At 40.5% G+C, this 19842-nt stretch overlaps 1 protein-coding gene across 1 annotated transcript in view; it reads right to left on the bottom strand.

The window, feature by feature from the left end:
* DARS1 (aspartyl-tRNA synthetase 1) overlaps positions 1-19842 on the bottom strand; it is an 83729-nt gene that overhangs the window by 27126 nt on the left and 36761 nt on the right. The window contains exons 5-6 of the mRNA XM_032145575.2: positions 12259-12361; positions 784-864 (exon numbers count right to left, since the gene is read on the bottom strand). Of these exons, the coding sequence (XP_032001466.1) occupies positions 784-864; positions 12259-12361 (184 nt within the window). The remainder of the gene's footprint in view (positions 1-783; positions 865-12258; positions 12362-19842) is intronic.

Here is a 19842-nt window from a genome sequence, read left to right as displayed (position 1 = left end):
AACCACCCGCTTCTTCATTGATTCCTGGATTTAACCTGTTAGCCCAAGGGTGAAGGAACAGATAAAAGCTGACATAGAATAGTGGTTCTCAAAATGTGGTCTAGGGAGCAGTGAAGCTCCCTGAGACTTTCCAGAAGTTGATGAAGTCAAACTTACTTTTTCATAATAATACTTTTTGTTTTTCACTCTTCATGAGTGTACTGAGCAGTTTTCTAAAGCTTCTATGATGTGTATTATCACAACAGAATGAGTGCAGAGGCAATATGAGAATCTAGTTTTGTCTATTAAGCCAGAAATTACAAAGAATTGTGGTTATATAAATAGAATGTCATCCAAAAGATGAGGTAGCTGAGTGGTTAAGGTAATGGACTGCTAAATACAATGTCACTCTTAACAATAATTATTTTTTGCTTTGGACAACTGTAATTTTTTCATAAAATATGTTATTAGCTTCATTATTTACATAATACTACATATGCAAACATGTATGCAATGTATATATAATTTTTAATAAATATTTAAAAATTTGTTTTAATTCCCAATACTGTAAATATTGATATATATACCAATAAAAACAAAAGCTTGTAGCGTTCTTAATTATTTTTAATAATGTAAAAGGCAACTCGATACCAAAAGGTTTGAGAATTGCTGATTTTAAGAGTAAGTTTAAATAACAATGGAGCTTAAAATCAATTCACAGGTACCCTTAGTACATCAGGTTTTCAATGTTTTGCAAACCAAATATACAGAGGAAGCATAATATTTCATAAGTATAATTTTTACCTCTTCTCCTTCCGCCTCAGGCCGAACAGCATCATCCAGCTGCAGGGGCAGACGGGGTTCAGCCAAACTGATCACATAAATCTGTAAGTGAGAGATTGCCAAAAATAGTAGAAAGCACACAAAATCTGCATCTTTTGCTTAAAAAACAATCTACAGTTTACTTAAGCATGAAGCAATGTTTGCATACATCTTTAATTGAAACTACTTGCTGAAATCAAACAAGATGATACAGGTTTTTTCACCTTGATGATCTGTCTAAAATGGGGATAATAATATTTTTTGCCTACCTCTATGGTTGTTAGAACAGTCAAATAAGATAACATATAAAAAAATTATTTGTAAATTCTAAGATGCCTACCAATGTAATAAGTAATGACTGGGGTGTAGGCACTGGCTTACGGTCTAGCTATGTCAAAAAAGCTATGGTTAGGGGTTGGTGCTGTGGCTCATACCTATAATCCCAGCACTTAAGGAGGCTGTGGTGGGTTGATCATTTGAGCCCAGGAGTTTGAGACTAGGCTGAGCAAGATGGTGAAACCCTGTCTCTACAAAAAATACAAACATTAGCCAGGCATGGTGGCGCGTGCCTAAAATCCCAGCTACTTGGGTGGCTGAGGCACAAGGATCACTTGAACCTGGGAGGCAGAGGTTGCAGTGAGCCAAGATTGCACCACCGCACTCCAGCGTGGGTGACAGTGAGACCCTGTCTCAAAAAAACAAAAACAGAAACAAAAACAAACACAAACACAAAAAAATCTATTGTTAAGGAAATCACTTAATCTCAGAGCTTCACTTAAAATAAAGCCTGCTATAAGAATCAAACAGAATAATAAATGTGAAAACAGTTTACTCATGTGAAGGAGCAATTAACATATGACTTGTTATCTTTTTTTTTTTTTTTTTGAGACGGAGTCCCACTCTGTCACCCAGGCTGGACTGCAATGGTGTGGTCTTGGCTCACTGCAACCTCTGTCACCTGGGTTCAAGCGGTTCTCCCACCTCAGCCTCCCAAGTGGCTGGGACTACAGGCACGTGCCACCACACCAGCTAATTTTTGTATTTTTAGTAGAGACAGCGTTTCACTATGTTGGCCAGGCTGGTCTCGAACTTGTGACCTCGTGATCTGCCTGCCTTGGCCTCCCAAAGTGCTGGGATTACAGGCATGAGCCACCACACCCGGCCGTCTTGTTATTTTTAACAGCATTTGGCCAGTGCCACTGCCACTGCCACCACTAGGATCAAATTCAGTCCAGCTCTGCTACACTTCTTTTCTCATTCTTTCTCCTTTCAAGTACCCCTTCATTGCTCTCTCTCATCAAACATGTTACAAACATCTCATTTCCTGCCAGTCTCCTGGTTAGGAAATGCCCTAGAGGATGTTCCTTTATGTTGTCAAAATCCTTCAATAGGCCAGGCGCGGTGGCTCACGCCTGTAATCCCAGCACTTTGGGAGGCCGAGGCGGGTGGATCACGAGGTCAGGAGATTGAGACCATCCTGGCTAACACAGCGAAACCCCGTCTCTACTAAAAAAAATACAAAAAATTAGTGGGGCGTGGTGGCAGGCGCCTATAGTCCCAGCTACTCGGGAGGCTGAGGCAGGAGAATGGCGTGAACCTGGGAGGTGGAGGTTGCAGTAAGCCGAGATCCCGCCACTGCACTCCAGCCTGTGTGACACAGTGAGACTCTGTCTCGAAAAGAAAAAAAAAAAAAAATAAATAAAAAACAAAAATTCCCTCAATATTCACTCACACTAATTTCACATTTTAGTGATAAAAAGCAAATGGCTCATAAAGACTGAACTAGAGTTTTTTGCTTTTTGTTTTTCTGGCTACCTTTAAAGCATATTACCATATTAGTTAACCCAAACTATGTCTGGAAAACCTGCTAAAGCACAAACGGGAAAAATACCTTATTTAATTACTTCAGGAAAGGGAATTATACTCTTCTAGTTGGCAGATCAATATTGGCATTCAGCTTAGATACTCCAAGAAATAGTGTAGGATACTCCAGTATTCCTTATTATAAAATAGAATTATTTGTCACCACTCCCTAAACCCAAATTCTAGGATTCCCTTTGACAAGTTAACAGAAACTTGATCTCCAATCCAAATTGGAGAACTGAAGAGCTGCTACTTCTACTTTTATAACTAGTGGGAATTCATCATCCTCTTTACTAGACCATGAGTATTCTGACCCCAGAGTCTTCACATAGTGCTTGGCTCATAGTACCTATCAACAGTAACTACTGGCTGAATAAATAATTAAGTGATAAAGCAAAGTCATTACTTATATAAGATTCTACTTAGTAGGTAATACTTCATGCTTTGTGAAATACTTTATAATTATTTTTATTATGGCAAAATCTGTAAGCTCTTTAGGCTTAAAATTTATTACTAATATTTATTAATGTTGCACTGCACACATCTAGGCAATAAGAATATCTTAAAACTACATTTGCTTCTAGTAAAAAAAACAGAAATATAGATACACACACACACTTTTTTTTTTTTTAGTTTTGAGACAGGGTCTTGCTCTGTCACCCAGGCTAGAGCGCAGTGGCGTGATCATAGCTCACTGTAACCTCCAACTCCTGGGCTCAAGCGATCCTCCCACCCTGGCCTCCCAAAGCACTGGGATTACAGGTGTGAGCCACCATATCTGGCCAAATTTTTTTTTTTTTTTTTGAGATGGAGTCTTGCTCTTTGACCCAGGCTGGAGTGCAGTGGCGCGATCTTGGCTCACTGCAGGCTCTGTCCCCCGGGGGTTCACGCTATTCTCCTGCCTCAGCCTCCCGTGTAGCTGGGACTACAGGCGCCCGCCACCTCGCCCGGCTAATTTTTTGTATTTTTAGTAGAGACGGGGTTTCACCATGTTAGCCAGGATGGTCTTGATCTCCTGAGCTCGTGATCCACCCGCCTCGGCCTCCCAAAGTGCTGGGATTACAGGCGTGAGCCACCATGCCCGGCCTCAAATTTTCTCTATGCAAGTACTGAAAAAGATGTGTTCCTTGGAAAATGTGGGAGTTATCTTTCTTGGTCAACATAAATGGGTTTATTCATTTATCTTTATTCTTACTCTTTGGTCAGTTTGTCTTTACTAGGTTACAAACTTCCTGGTGGGGTTGGTTCAAGATGAGACTTACACAAACACAACAAAGTCATTTGTCAAATTAGGTCAGTAAGAATTACAAGATTTTCTAAGTCTTGAAGAGTTCCATGAAAATCGATTCCAGTTAAATACAATGTTACTCTTAAATTAGTAAGTACATATGGGCCTATCTCTGAATCTGTCTGCCTGACTCTTACATATGGTCATGCATGTGCACACGGATCAGGGCGAGAAGAGGCCATGCTGTCTTAAAGGCTACTCCTTAAGAGAAATCTAGTGATGCATATTGTAGATACAATCTAGACCTAAATCTGAGCACTGTAGGTTCAAACTGGCAGGGTTATTTCAATAGTACTAAATATGTGTGAATTCACTTATGATTTTTTTGTTGTTGTTGAGATGGGGTCCCACTTAGTCACGCAGGTTGGAGTGCAGTGGTGCGATCTTGGCTCATTGCAACCTCTGGGTTCAAGCAATTCTCTTGCCTCAGCCTCCTGAGTAGCTGGGATTGCATGCACCTGCCATCACGCCTGGCTAATTTTTGTATTTTTAGTAGAAACAAGGTTTCACCATGTTGATCAGGCTGGTCTTGAACTCCTGATCTCAAGTGACACTTATGGTACTTTAAGTCAATGATAATGAGCTCTTTCAGTTTTTAATCCTGAGAAAAAAACAGATCAGAGATAAGTCTTGTTTAAAGAAAAAAGGAAGCTACTGTTGGAATATAAGACCAATAAGGTACTATTTATTTTGACTTCTCTATGTTGTAAAAAATATCCGAAAAATAATGACTATAAGATTAAGAATTAATTAATTAATCATCCTTTAAAAGTATATCATCATTAGTTGATGCAGTTTCTTCCTAGCATCGACGGTCTTTACAATTTGGCATGTTTTTGCAGTGGCTGGTACTAGTTGTTCCTTTCCATGTTTAGTGCTTCCTTCAGGAGCTCTTGTAAGGCAGGCCTGGTGGTGACAAAATCTCTCAGCATTTGCTTGTCTGTAAAGTATTTTATTTCTCCTTCACTTATGAAGCTTAGTTTGGCTGGATATGAAACTCTGGGTTGAAATTTCTTTTCTTTAAGAATGATGAATATTGGCCCCCACTCTCTTCTGGCTTGTAGAGTTTCTGCCAAGAGATGAGCTGTTAGTCTGATGGGCTTCCCTTTGTGGGTAACCCGACCTTTCTCTCTGGCTGCCCTTATTTTTTCCTTCATTTCAACTTTGGTGAATCTGACAATTGTGTGTCTTCGAGTTGCTCTTCTCGAGTATCTTCGTGGCGTTCTCTGTATTTCCTGAATTTGAATGTTGGCCTGCCTTGCTAGGTTGGGGAAATTCTCCTGGATAATATCCTGAAGAATGTTTTCCAACTTGGTTCCATTCTCCCCGTCACTTTCAGGTACACCAATCAGACTACTGACCAATCTACTGACCAATCAGACAGTAGATTTGGTCTTTTCACATAGTCCCATGTTTATTGGAGGCTTTGTTTGTTTCTTTTTACTCTTTTTTCTCTGAACTTCTCTTCTCGCTTCATTTCATTCATTTGATCTCCAATCACTGATACTCTTTCTTCCACTTGATCAAATTGGCTACTGAAGCTTGTGCATGCATCACGTAGTTCTTGTGCCATGGTTTTCAGCTCCATCAGGTCATTTAAGTTCTTCTCTATGCTGTTTATTCTAGTTAGCCATTCGTCTAATCTTTTTTTCAAGGTTTTTAGCTTCTTTGCGATACGTGCGAACATCCTCCTTTAGCTCAGAGAAGTTTATTACCTATCGTCTGAAGCCTTCTTCTCTCAATTTGTCAAAGTCATTCTCTGTCCAGCTTTGTTCCGTTGCTGGCGAGGAGCTGCGTTCCTCTGGAGGAGAAGAGGCGCTCTGATTTTTAGAATTCTCAGCTTTTCTGCATCAACTAACGAGCAAAATAACCAGCTAACATCATGACAGGATCAAATTCACACATAACAATATTAACCTTAAATGTAAATGGGCTAATTGCTCCAATTAAAAGACACAGACTGGCAAATTGGATAAAGAGTCAAGACCCATCAGTGTGCTGTATTCAGGAGACCCATCTCATGTGCAGAGACACACATAGACTCAAAATAAAGGGATGGAGGAAGATCTACCAAGCAAATGGAAACCAAAAAAACAGGGGTTGCAAACCTAGTCTCTGATAGAACAGACTTTAAACCAACAAAGATCAAAGGAGACAAAGAAGGCCATTACATAATGGTAAAGGGATCAATTCAACAAGAAGAGCTAACTATCCTAAATATATATGCACCCAATACAGGAGCACCCAGATTCATAAAGCAAGTCCTTAGAGACCTACAAAGAGACTTAAGACTCCCACACAATAATAATGGGAGACTTTAACACCCCACTATCAACATTAGACACATCAACGAGACAGAAAGGTAAGTATACCCAGGAATTGAACTCAGCTCTGCACCAAGCAGACCTAATAGACATCTACAGAACTCTCCACCCCAAATCAACAGAATATACATTCTTCTCAGCACCACATTACACTTATTCCAAAACTGACCACATAGTTGGAAGTAAAACACTCCTCAGTAAATGTAAAAGAACAGAAATTATAACAAACTGTCTCTCAGACCACAGTGCAATCAAACTAGAACTCAGGATTAAGAAACTCACTCAGAACTACTCAACTACATGGAAACTGAACAACCTGCTCCTGAATGACAACTGGGTGCATAATGAAATGAAGGCAGAAATAAAGATGTTCTTTGAAATCAATGAGAACAAAGACACAACATACCAGAATCTCTGGGACACATTTAAAGCAGTGTGTAGAGGGAAATTTATAGCACTGAATGCCCACAAGAGAAAGCAAGAAAGATCTAAAATTGACACCCTAACATCACAATTAAAAGAATTAGAGAAGCAAGCGCAAACACATTCAAAAGCTAGCAGAAGGCAAGAAATAACTAAGATCAGAGCAGAACTGAAGGATATAGAGAAACAAAAAACCCTTCAAAAAATCAATGAATCCAGGAGCTGGTTTTTTGAAAAGATCAACAAAATTGACAGACCGCTAGCAAGACTAATAAAGAAAAGAGAGAAGAATCAAATAGATGCAATAAAAAATGATAAAGGAGATATCATCACCGATCCCACAGAAATACAAACTACCACCAGAGAATACTATAAACACCTCTATGCAAATAAACTAGAAAGTCTAGAAGAAATGGATAAATTCCTGGACACACACACCCTCCCAAGACTAAACCAGGAAGAAGTTGAATCCCTGAATAGACCAATAACAGGCTCTGAAATTGAGGGAATAATTAATAGCCTACCAACCAAAAAAAGTCCAGGACCAGACGGATTCACAGCTGAATTCTACCAGAGGAACAAAGAGGAGCTGGTACCATTCCTTCTGAAACTATTCCAATCAATAGAAAAAGAGGCAATCCTCCCTAACTCATTTTATGAGGCCAGCATCATCCTGATACCAAAACCTGGCAGAGACACAACAAAAAAAAGAGAATTTTAGACCAATATCCCTGATGAACATTGGTGCAAAAATCCTCAATAAAATACTGGCAAACCGAATCCAGCAGCACATCAAAAAGCTTATCCACTACAATTAAGTTGGCTTTATCCCTGGGATGTAAGGCTGATTCAACATATGCAAATTAATAAACGTAATCCAGCATACAAACAGAACCAAAGACAAAAACCATATGATTATCTCAATAGATGCAGAGAAGGCCTTTGACAAAATTCAACAGCCCTTCATGCTAAAACTCTTAATAAACTAGGTATAGATGGGACGTATCTCAAAATAATAAGTGCTATCTATGACAAATCCACAGCCAATATCATACTGAATGGGAAAAAACTGGAAGAATTCCCTTTGAAAACTGGCACAAGACAGGGATGTCCTCTCTCACCACTCCTATTCAACACAGCGTTGGAAGTTCTGGCCAGGGCAATCAGGCAGGAGAAAGAAATAAAGGGTATTCAATTAGGAAAAGAGGAAGTCAAATTGTCCCTGTTTGCAGATGACATGATTGTATATTTAGAAAACCCCATCGTCTCAGCCCAAAATCTCCTTAAGCTGATAAGCAACTTCAGCAAAGTCTCAGGATACACAATCAATGTGCAAAAATCACAAGCCTTCCTATACACCAATAACAGACAAACAGAGAGCCAAATCATGAGTGAACTCCCATTCACAATTGCTTCAAAGAGAATAAAATACCTAGGAATCCAACTTACAAGGGATATGAAGGACCTCTTCAAGGAGAACTACAAACAACTGCTCAATGAAATAAAAGAGGACACAAACAAATGGAAGAACATTCCATGCTCATGGATAGGAAGAATCAATATCGTGAAAATGGCCATACTGCCCAAGGTCATTTATAGATTCAATGCCATCCCCATCAAGCTACCAATGACTTTCTTCACAGAATTGGAAAAAACTACTTTAAAGTTCATATGGAACCAAAAAGAGCCCACATTGCCAAGACAATCCTAAGCCAAAAGAACAAAACTGGAGGTATCACGCTACCTGACTTCAAACTATATTACAAGGCTACAGTAAGCAAAACAGCATGGTACTGGTACCAAAACAGAGATATAGACCAATGGAACAGAACAGAGCCCTCAGAAATAATACCACACATCTACAACCATCTGATCTTTGACAAACGTGATAAAAACAAGCAATGGGGAAAAGATTCCCTATTTAATAAATGATGCTGGGAAAACTGGCTAGCCATATGCAGAAAGCTGAAACTGGATTCCTTCCTTACATCTTATACAAAAATTAATTCAAGATGGATTAAAGACTTAAATGTTAGACCTAAAACCATAAAAACCCTAGAAGAAAACCTAGGCAATACCATTCAGGACATAGGCATGGGCAAGGACTTCATGACTAAAACACCAAAAGCAATGGCAACAAGAGCCAAAATTGACAAATGGGATCTAATTAAACTAAAGAGCTTCTGCACAGCAAAAGAAACTACCATCCAAGTGAACAGGCAACCTACAGAATGGGAGAAAATTTTTACAATCTACCCATCTGACAAAGGGGTAATATCCAGAATCTGCAAAGAACTTAAACAAATTTACAAGAAAAAATCCAACAACCCCATCAAAAAGTGGGCAAAGGATATGAACAGACACTTCTCAAAAGAAGACATTTATGCAGCCAACAGACACGTGAAAAAAATGCTCATCATTACTGGCCATCAGAGAAATGCAAATCAAAACCAGAATGAGATACCATCTCACACCAGTTAGGATGGTGATCATTAAAAAGTCAGGAAACAACAGGTGCTAGAGGGGATGTGGAGAAATAGGAACAGTTTTACACTGTTGATGGGACTGTAAACTAGTTCAACCATTGTGGAAGACAGTGTGGTGATTCCTGAGGGATCTAGAACTAGAAATGCCATTTGACCCAGCCATCCCATTACTGGGTATACACCCAAAGGATTATAAATCATGCTGCTATAAAGACCCATGCACATGTGTCTTTATTGCAGCACTATTCACAATAGCAAAGACTTGGAACCAACCCAAATGTCCATCAATGATAGACTGGATTAAGAAAATGCGGCCTGCCTGCCTTCCTCCCCCGCCCCTCTCCCCTGTTGCCCGGGCTGCAGTGTAGCCGGCACGCTGCAGACTCCCTGCCTCTGGCTCCCATGATTCTCCTGCCTCGGCCTGCGGGTTGCCTGGGATTGCGGGCGTGCGCCACCACCCCTGCCTGGTTTTTCTCCTTTGGCTGGAGGCGTGGTTTCGCTATGTTGGCCAGGCTGGTCTCCAGCTCCTGACCTCGGGAGGTCTGCCCGCCTCGGCCTCCCGAGGTGCTGGGACTGCAGACGGAGTCTCGCTCACTTGGTGCTCGGTGTTGCCCGGGCTGGAGTGCTATGGCGTGGTCTTGGCTCGCTGCAGCCTCCGCCTCCCAGCCGCCTGCCTTGGCCTCCCAGGGTGCTGGGATTGCAGCCTCTGCCCGGCCGCCACCCCGTCTGGGAGGTGGGGAGCGTCTCTGCCTGGCCGCCCATCGTCTGGGATGTGAGGAGCGCCTCTGCCCGGCCGCCCCGTCTGGGAGGTGAGAAGCGCCTTTGCCCATGCGCCACCCCGTCTAGAAAGTGAGGAGCGTCTCTGCCTGGCCGCCCATCGTCTGGGAAGTGAGGAGCGCCTCTGCCTGGCCGCCCCATTTGGGAGGTGAGGAGCGCCTCTGCCCGGCCGCCCTGTCTGGGATGTGAGGAGCGCCTCTGCGTGAGGAGCGCCTCTGCCCGGCCGCCCCGTCTGGGAAGAAGTGAGGAGCGCCTCTGTCCGGCCGCCCCGTCTGGGAAGAAGTGAGGAGCGCCTCTGCCTGGTCTGGGACGTGAGGAGCGCCTCTGCCCGGCCGCCACCCTGTCTAGGAAGTGAGGAGCGCCTCTGCCCAGTCGCCCCGTCTGGGAAGTGAGGAGCGCCTCTGCCTGGCCGCCCCGTCTGGGAAGTGAGGAGCGCCTCTGGCCGTCCGCCCATCATCTGGGATGTGAGCAGCACCTCTGCCCGGCCGCCCATCGTCTGGGATGTGAGGAGCGCCTCTGCCCGGCTGCCCATCGTCTGGGAAGTGAGGAGCGCCTCTGCCCGGGGCCCCGTCTGGGAAGTGAGGAGCGCCTCTGCCCGGCCGCCCATCATCTGGGATGTGAGGAGTGCCTCTGCCCGGCCGCCCCATCTGGGAAGTGAGGAGCGCCTCTGCCCGGCCGCCCCGTCTGGGAGGTCTACCACGGAGGCCAGACGCAATGTGGGGGCTGGACGTGGTGGCTCACGCCTGTAGTCCCAGCACTCTGGGAGGCCGAGGTGGGTTGATCACTTGAGGCTAGGAGTTCGAGACCAGCCTGGCCAACATGGTGAAACATATGAAAAATACAACAGACAAACCAACCAACCAACCCAGCGACAACAGAACAGGTCTACCCTGGAGTCATACTCTAATTTTTTCTATTTTCCTCCCTTTCTGATCCTTTATCCCACTTTCTTTTTCTTCCTCTTCCTTCTCCTTCTTCTTTGTCAAATAGAGGATTGAGTTATTATCATTGAAAAAAAAAAAAAGATTTCAGATCCTAGAATTGCCCTGGTTTTCTGAGGCACCCAATTCAGAACCCCTACTTACTTAGACCCTCCCCCAAATTACCCAACAAAAGCCAAGATCCTATAATCACCATCTTACTGAATCACCCCACACTTCTCCCTTGTTGCCATGAGTAATAAACGTATTTGAAAAAAAAAAAAAAAAGAAAATGTGGCACATATACACCATGGAATACTATGCAGCCATAAAAAAGGATGAGTTCATGTCCTTTGTAGGGACGTGGATGAAGCCGGAAACCATCATTCTGAGCAAACTATCACAAGGGCAGAAAACCAAACAGTGTATGTTCTCACTTATAGGTGGGAAATGAACAATGAGATCACTTGGACACAGGAAGGGGAACATCACACACCAGGGCCTGTACTGGGGTTGGGGGAGGGGGGAGGGATAGCATCAGGAGATATACCTAATGTAAATGACAAGTAATGGGTGCAGCACACCAACATGGCACACGTATACATATGTAACAAACCTGCACGTCGTGCACATGTATCCTAGAACTTAAAGTATAAAGAAAAAATAAAAAATGGAAACTGAAAAATAAAATAAAAGTACATCATCAGAAAACTTACAGCAAGATAGGTCCATTATTATTCACTTATATTGGTGAGTAGTTTTTCGGATGTGTTTTATATTTTTCCCTATGTGGCTGTGGTAGACTGTTTGCAAAAATGGCTGCAATACTTCCTCTTGCTCCTGCATGTATATTCCCTTGCAATCATGTTGCCTTTCCTCCCATCAAGGGCTAGAATCTATTTCTCTACCCCTTAAATCTAAGTTTTGCTGTGTGACTTTGACGAGTGGAATATTTAGCTAATGTGACACAAGTAAAGCTTGAAAAGTGTCTGTTCTTAGGGTTTTACTCTGTTGCCTTTGGGAACCCTCCTGGTACCTGAATATCAACATATCTAGGCTAGCCTGCTGGATGAGAGGAAGCCACAGAAAGAGATACGCCAGATTTATCAGTGAGCCCAGCCAATGTCGCATGGAGCAGATGAGCTATCTCAGTTGGGTGCATCACAGAATTGTAAGCAAATAAATGTTTGTTGTTTCAAGTCACTAAGTACTGGGGTGATTTGTTACATAACAAAAGCTAATTGATTCAGTAACTAATTTATAAACCCCAGTATTTTACATTAATTTTAATTAGTAAGAACATATAAATTTGACATGAAAACAATTAGAACCCATATCTATTTCTATATGCGATTTTATATTTTGGAAAAAGTTACCTTCTGAACATGTAACTCAACATCTTGCTGTGTACAGCTTCCAATTTTCTGATTCACTTTTCTCACAACACCTTCTACATCCACAATGCTCTCTTTGTTGATGCTGTCAAGAGAAAAAATTCCCAACTTTAATCATCTCATCAGAGGTGTCAGAACACCTGGTGTTTCCGCAGTAAAGCTGAATATGTTAAACTCTTCTTTAATATAGTAAGCCACTTGAGATAAAGCCAGTCTATTTAACCTACTTAGAATAAGCTATTATGTAGCATACCTTGTGAGATTCCTTGAAGAGATGATTTTTTAGATGCCATAATTTAGTTACCACTTATAAAATACTCTGGACATAAAAGGTAATAAAACCAGTACCAAATTGGGAAAAGTAGTAAAAAGTCTTAATTATTTATTAAAGAACATTTCCCTCCCTATTTTTGAGAATCACTAAGATCAGCATTTCCTATAATGAGAAATACTGGCTTTAATAAATGCAATTACTGGTATGTGAAGGAATTAAATAATAGAAGAAGGTCAACTGAAAAGATTTTAAGGTAATAAGAGGACACTAGGGTGCTGTTTTGCAATTAAATCCTCACTACCTTTAGTTTCTGAGTATACTCTGTCATCGGATTTATGATTATTGGATTGTGTACTCCCATTTAAAAGGATGCCTATATGAAGTTTAATATATGATGAATGTAAAATAAATGCATCTCCTGGACAGCTTATTTTTATAATAACTTGAATTCTGAACACCAGACACTGAAATTCTAAAATACAAAATTTATAAAGTAGCTTATTAAACACAATGATTTTTTTTTAATCACTAGTACATAACCAAGGAAGAAAATGTATAACCCAAAATGGTGATTCCCATACAAAATGTACCCGTTTTACTTTTGTGTATATTCTTGTACTGACAAAGTATATCACAATATAGTTGATGAAAAGGATAAGATTTAATTTTCATGGAAAAATTCTATTCATTCTGATGAGGATTTGGGTCTTTAGTAGTTGTGGTGCAGTTAGACATTCCAGAAACCAGACAGTACTTACTTTATATAAGAGAACACCAGAATCCATTTCAATGAAAAAGGATCAAAATGAGGATAATACGTGAAGAGTAGTTAAGAAAGAAAATTGTTTATTTCACTTGGCTACACTGCCTAGAAACCTGTATGTCTGTTACCAACTAACTTAAAAAAAAACAAAAAATCAACAGCATGCATATCTCTTGTACTCTTGTAAGTCTCCTGCACTGGGGCTATCACCTAACACCTAGCTAAAATCTTGACTACTGAAGAAACTCAGAATTTATTATGGCAAAAGAAGTACTTGGTGAACTAAGATAAGGCTTTTCTGAGGCTTGAAGGCATCAAGAGGCTCCAGCGGACTGTTATAAGGGCTTTCTAATACTTGCAATCTAGTGTCACTGAATGAATCTACCTTCAATGTGACTGCCACCTACCAGTAAATGTGATAACTGAGCGTATATTCAGGCCTGGTGAGAATTCTATTGCTTATCTCACATATCTTCACAAGGAAGGTTTTCTCCTCTGTATCGATCAATGTACTGCTTCATCAAGCAATCTGACCTGTCCCAAGTAGAGGTCCACTCTGCTACCTTTCTTCTATATCCCTGACCCCTTGGTCCCCTCATCTCACCTCCTTTGACTCCTATTAGAAGGCATTTGCTGGCCCTCTGCACCTTCCATTATCAGACAGTCTTCTTCAAACCAACTCAAGTCAAACACATCTACTTTTTTTTTTTTTTTAGACAGAGTCTCGTCTCTGTCACCCAGGCTGGAGTGAAGTGGCTCCATCTCGACTCATCACAACCTCCGCCTCCTGGGTTCAAGTGATTCTCCTGTCTCAGCCTCCTGAGTAGCTGGGATCACAGGCATGTGCCACCATGCCTGGCTAATTTTTGCATTTTTAGCAGAGACAGGGTTTCACCGTGTTGGCCAGGGTGGTCTTGAACTCCTGACCTCAGGTGATCCACCCACCTCGGCCTCCCAAACTGCTGGGATTACAGGCATGAGCCATTGTGCCTGGCCCAAACACATTTACTTTTAAGGATTGGGCGTCATGCTAGTATCCTTCTAGAAAGAAGGTGGAATGTAGTCAAAGATAACTCTGCCCAGGGCTGGCTGTAGGTCCAATTAAAGCAAACAAAAATTTCCTCTTCTTTCTCATTCAAAAGTACCAGATGACTCTTTTAACCCAGGACCTGAAACCTGGAACTATATCTACCTTTAGTACTTTAATTCCATAGTACTGAGTGCTAAAATATTAGATCAGTTAGTCTAGAAAACAACTACCACTTAGAACATTGTTTCCAGGACTAAACAACTTACAAATTAACTTCTGAAACCACAAACTATTTCTTAAGCTAGGGCCAAAGCTATTATAAATTTCTGCAATTACAAATTGTTCTACTGAATCAACGGGAAAGAAGGCAGGATTAATCAGACATAGAGAACAATTAATTTTTTTAACCCTTCCAATCTCAGTATTTCCCCTTATTATTTGCAGCTGTTAAAAATCATAACCTATTTAGACATTAGTAAAACTTCCATGATTTTGGACAATTTAGCTCTATTATCTCTATACAGCTACATCTGTATCTACATCTATTTTTATCTTACTATAGACATGAGTGAATTCAGAAGAAAAAACATTAAAATCAAAAAGGTTCCATTTGTGAAAAAGGGTCAGACTATCCGAGGGTTTTATGTGTATGTATAAAATAGAGTCAAAACAAGAGAGACAGGAATACTTGAGTACATTACTGCCAGTAGAAGAATAAAATTCTACTGATTGTAGAAACAGTCTAATTATATGATTTTAACTGACATTGTATATGAAGATGGCATAATATCTACAGGAGAGGAAAGGGGAGGAGGGGAAGAAAGAGGGGAGGAGAGAGGAGAATGAGGGTACCACTGCTAGCTTCTTTTAATTATTGGAATCCCACAATCTTCCTTCAGAAACCTCTCATGCTATAGGTGATATGTGACCTCCTGAGAAGCAATCCAAGTTATGGGTCCAGTGTTTATGTATAAATTAACTATTGGAAAAACTCAAATTCATTCTCATTCTTTTAGATAAAAGAAAAAAGCAAGGAAGAAAGGGTAGGCGGAATGAAGGAAGTTGAATTATTTTCTTTCCCTCAATGGGTAATCTTGAGCATATCACACTTTGGAGAGCACTGGGGTAGAGAACAAGAATCATAAACCCTGAGAAATGGCTACTGTAGATGATCTGAAAACCAAGGGTGAAGGTGTAATTTCTGTATAGGAGATAGGTGAAAAAATATTTAACAGCACACAACTCCAGTCAAAGAGGTCACCATCTTGCAAATAAATGGAGACATAAATCTGGAGAAAAAGTAGTTTATCTCTTGCTGCTGGTTCCCAGTGTCAGGTTTTGACTCTGATAAGTCCTCCTGAGAGTATAGAGAAGAATCACTGGGATCGACTCACTGCAAACTCGTCTCCTAGGTTCAAGTGACCCTCCCACCTCAGCCTCCTGAGTAGCCGGGACTACAGGCAGGCGCCACCACGCCCGGCTAATTTCTGTATTTTATGTAGAGACAGGGTTTCATCATGTTGCCCAGGATGGTCTCGCACTCCTGGGCTCAAGTGATCCATGTGCCTCTGCTTCCCAAAGTGGTGGGATTACAGGCGTGAGCCACCATGCCTGGAAAACACACTTTTATTTTTATAGCTCAAATGAAAGTGATTTTAGGCCAGGCACGGTGGCTCATGCCTGTAATCCCAGCACTTTTGGGAGGTCGGGTGGGTGGATGACCTGAGGTCAGGAGTTTAAGACCAGCCTGGCTAACATGGTGAAACCCAGTCTCTACTAAAAATACAAAAAAATTAGCCGGGTGTGGTGGCGCGGCCCTGTAGCCCCAGCTACTCTGGAGGCTGAGGCAGGAGAATTGCTTGAACCCAGGAGACAGAGGTTACTGTGAGCAGAGATTGTGCCACTGCACTCCTGCCTGGGTGACACAACGAGACTTCGTCGCAGAAAAAAAAAAAAAAAGGAAAGAAAGAAAGAAAAAGAAAAAAGAGAAAAGAGATTTAACAACTAAATCCCTAAAGTATTATTTCTGTTAACTCTTTAGCAATTCCCTTTTATGTTCCAGGTTCTGTGTGAAGTGCTTTAGGTACACACTATCTCATTTGAGCTTCACAAAGGCCTACACGGTAGGTATTATCAACATTTTACAGATGAGAAAACTGAGACTCTACGAGGTTAAGTAATTAGACTACCATCACATAGCTAATAAGATCATTTAATGATTATTGCACTAGACAGTTCTGTTACAGACTGACAAATTAGAACTAAATTTAAATATCTCAGAATGCATCATCAACTCACTCTGAAATAATACATTTTCACTCTTAGAAGCTCATGAGCTACTAGATTGCTTTATAGTTTCTGTGAAAAAACAAACAAACAAAAAAACCTGAAACTAATAGGCCCTTTAGTAATAGTTTCCCAAATGTCCAGGAATCATACTACCTTCCCCAGTAACACTGATGTATCTCGATGTTTTGCTGTTGTTGCCAACCTTAGTAGAAATTCAGCAAAATCTTTAAATAATAATTTCATATTGTTTTATACAAAGTTATATTTAGCCAAGGAGAATTAATCCTACAAACGATCTGAAAATTTCTGACAGCAGATTTTAGACCCGTTTTTTTCCTTAGCAGATCTTTAGTTAGCATTACCCAAATTTTCAATACAGATGTTGCAGTGGACAGGACTGAAAATAGAAGCTATTTTTCCTCTGACAGATAAATATCCTGTTCCAACAAAGAGGTATAAAATGTAGGTGCAACTGTTCAAGGAGTTGCAATACACAATAGTATAATGGCCTCGCCTACATTCATCAATTTATCCACATGGATACTCAAGGGGTTCCACATGCATACCTCTCTTTGGGCTTCAACTATAGACAATATACACTCCTACCACAGCACCTGTATACCCTGCCTCTGCATGCAGTTGTTTATCTCCCTTGCCCTCTCCCAAAATTAAGCTTCTCCTAAGACATATATGACACACATAAATCTTTGCATACTCAAGCCCAGCAGAGCACCTGGACCAGGGCACGTGCTAAATACAAGTTTGTAAAAATCAATGAGACTTCTTCTGAGTATTATTTTGGTATTTTCCAGATCTAATAGTTAATGTAGGCTGGGTGCCGTGGCTCATGCCTGTAATCTCAGCACTTTGGGAGGCCAGGGCGGGTGGATCACTTGAGGTCAGGAGTTTGAAAGCAGCCTGGCCAACATGGTGAAACCCCGTCTCCACTAAAAGTACACAAAAAAAATTTAGCTGGGCGTGGTAGCGTGTGCCGGTAGTCCCAGATACTCAGGAGGCTGAGGCAGAGAGAATTGCTTTAACCCAGGAGGCAGAGGCTGCAGAGTCAAGATTGTGCCGCTGCATTCCAGCCTGGACAACAGAGTGAGCCTCCGTCTCCCGTCTCCAAAAAAAAAAAAAGTTAATGTAGCAAACTGAAATTTTAACCTACCAACTAGTAAAACATCTGTTTTAGGTGAAAGATCTAGAAAGGAAAGAAAATAAACAAACTTGTATGTAGCTAGGTGACTCATTAGAGAATAAGAAACATACTTGTGACTCATCAGCTACCAATAAATCATTTAACCACAATGACTAATATGAAGAAAAATAAAATAAAATATATATGTATACACATAATGGTACTAAAAAAGGCTTATTTTCAGAATCAAAATACCTCTATGTTTGGGGAGAGTGGGAAGTATTATATAAGCACAAACAGCGATATATAAATTTTAACTTTAAAACTACTTTTCACATTAATTGTAGTCCTTTATAGCGGGCACTGTAACTTTAAACTTTAAAAACTTGTGTTTACACTCACTGTCCTCTCTAACAGTCAATACAAAAAGGCCTCCAGGACTTCCTTTAAAAAAAACTGGCTTTATAACACTTAACCAAAACTAACACAAACTATTCTGTTAATTACTTTAAAATGGCACACATACAAAAAAAAATTTTTTAAAGAAAAAAGGGATAATATCTCAACTTCAGGATCAACTATTAAATATTAGATAAGATGGGGATCCAGAAATACAGGCCTGGATAGATAGGTATTGCATCTTCCTGCTTCTAGACAAATTTCATTTAAAAACCTCAAACCATTTCAGATATATAATTAAGAACCTGTTCCTAGAACTTCTAGGGAATTAGATGTGCCAACCTTCCTACGTAACTCATTCAGTTGCTTCATTTTTATATGCATTCAGCCATGAGAAAATTGATCTTTCCAACAAATTGATTAAAATAATGTGTGAAGAGTCCTGTGGCACTTAAATCCAATTAGTGAATCAACTTTTTAGATTACTCTATTGATGAATTGGATATTCCTAAGACAGACAATTTGAGGCAAAATAGTTGGCTCCATATTAAATTCCAATGTTTCTTTTAAGGAAAATACTCCAAAGCTAGAAACTGCTAGTAGTATTGCCTAGCCAGTAAGGCAAAAGATAAACACTTCAGATTTAATATCTAAAGTAAATGCTAAGATCGTTATCTACTTAAGATATTAAAAGTGACCTCATACTTTGCCTTTTAAATGATTAAGAAACCCCAGCTGGAACTATCTGATTTGATATTTTTAATAGCAGAGTCCTTGCTTTTTTCCACCTGGTATATGGCCAGAGGGAATAGAGTTAAATATAGGGCTTCATGGAATTAACATATAAATACTATTATTTCTCCCAATTTGTTGTGTATGAGTTCACATGCTTTAATGTCCAGTCTCTTTGGGCAGTATGGAAACGAAACATCTTGAAAATAAACAAATAGTCCTTAGGCACTCCTCTAGCTCCAAGCATTTTATATATAACAACTGATCTAAGACAGAATTAAAATTAAATGGAGATTAGAAATGGCCTTTTCCTCACAGACATATTTCTATCCATACTATTTTCCAAACGAGATTCTGGCAGAATAGTTAGCTCGTCCACTAACTGAGCTGCTAGCTTCCCAAAGAGAATGTGTTACTAACTAAATATTCTTCTGAATTATCTCATGCTTCAATGATCCTCAAGTTTCTAAGTAAAGCTTTTTGTTTTATTTAAGCAACAGAATCCACTAGAATTGGTTTAGATGTTGGTGATGTACTGTTTTTAATAATAACAGAAGGGTGGTAGAATACTAAGCAATGGAACTCACAGTGCTTTCCAAATTTTGCCTTTCCAATTATACTTAGAAACTAAGAGATAAAGAGGAATGAGATCCTGAAGAGGTCAGTGAAACAACGAAAATACAGGCACGGCCCATAAACCTCTATTTTCATTATAAAGTAGAATATACACTAGTGGGCCCAGCTGAGGAATAGGAATCAGTTGTCATGCCATGAACACACAGGATACTTCTAGCCTGGTGTTAGATGATGGAATCAGGAGTCTTTGGGACAGGGGAGTTTGTAGGGTGTTTGTGGGGCAAGAGAAACAAAGGGGCGGGGAACAGTGGATAAAGGTGTAGACAGTAGTTTCAGCAATGGAGCATGGGGCCACATGAGGTCAG

The sequence above is a fragment of the Hylobates moloch genome, unplaced genomic scaffold, assembly GCF_009828535.3.
Source record: "Hylobates moloch isolate HMO894 unplaced genomic scaffold, HMol_V3 SCAFFOLD_24, whole genome shotgun sequence".
Classification (NCBI taxonomy): domain Eukaryota; kingdom Metazoa; phylum Chordata; class Mammalia; order Primates; family Hylobatidae; genus Hylobates; species Hylobates moloch.
The sequence above is the reverse complement of the archived record's forward strand: the minus strand, read 5'-3'. Positions and strand labels throughout refer to the sequence as shown.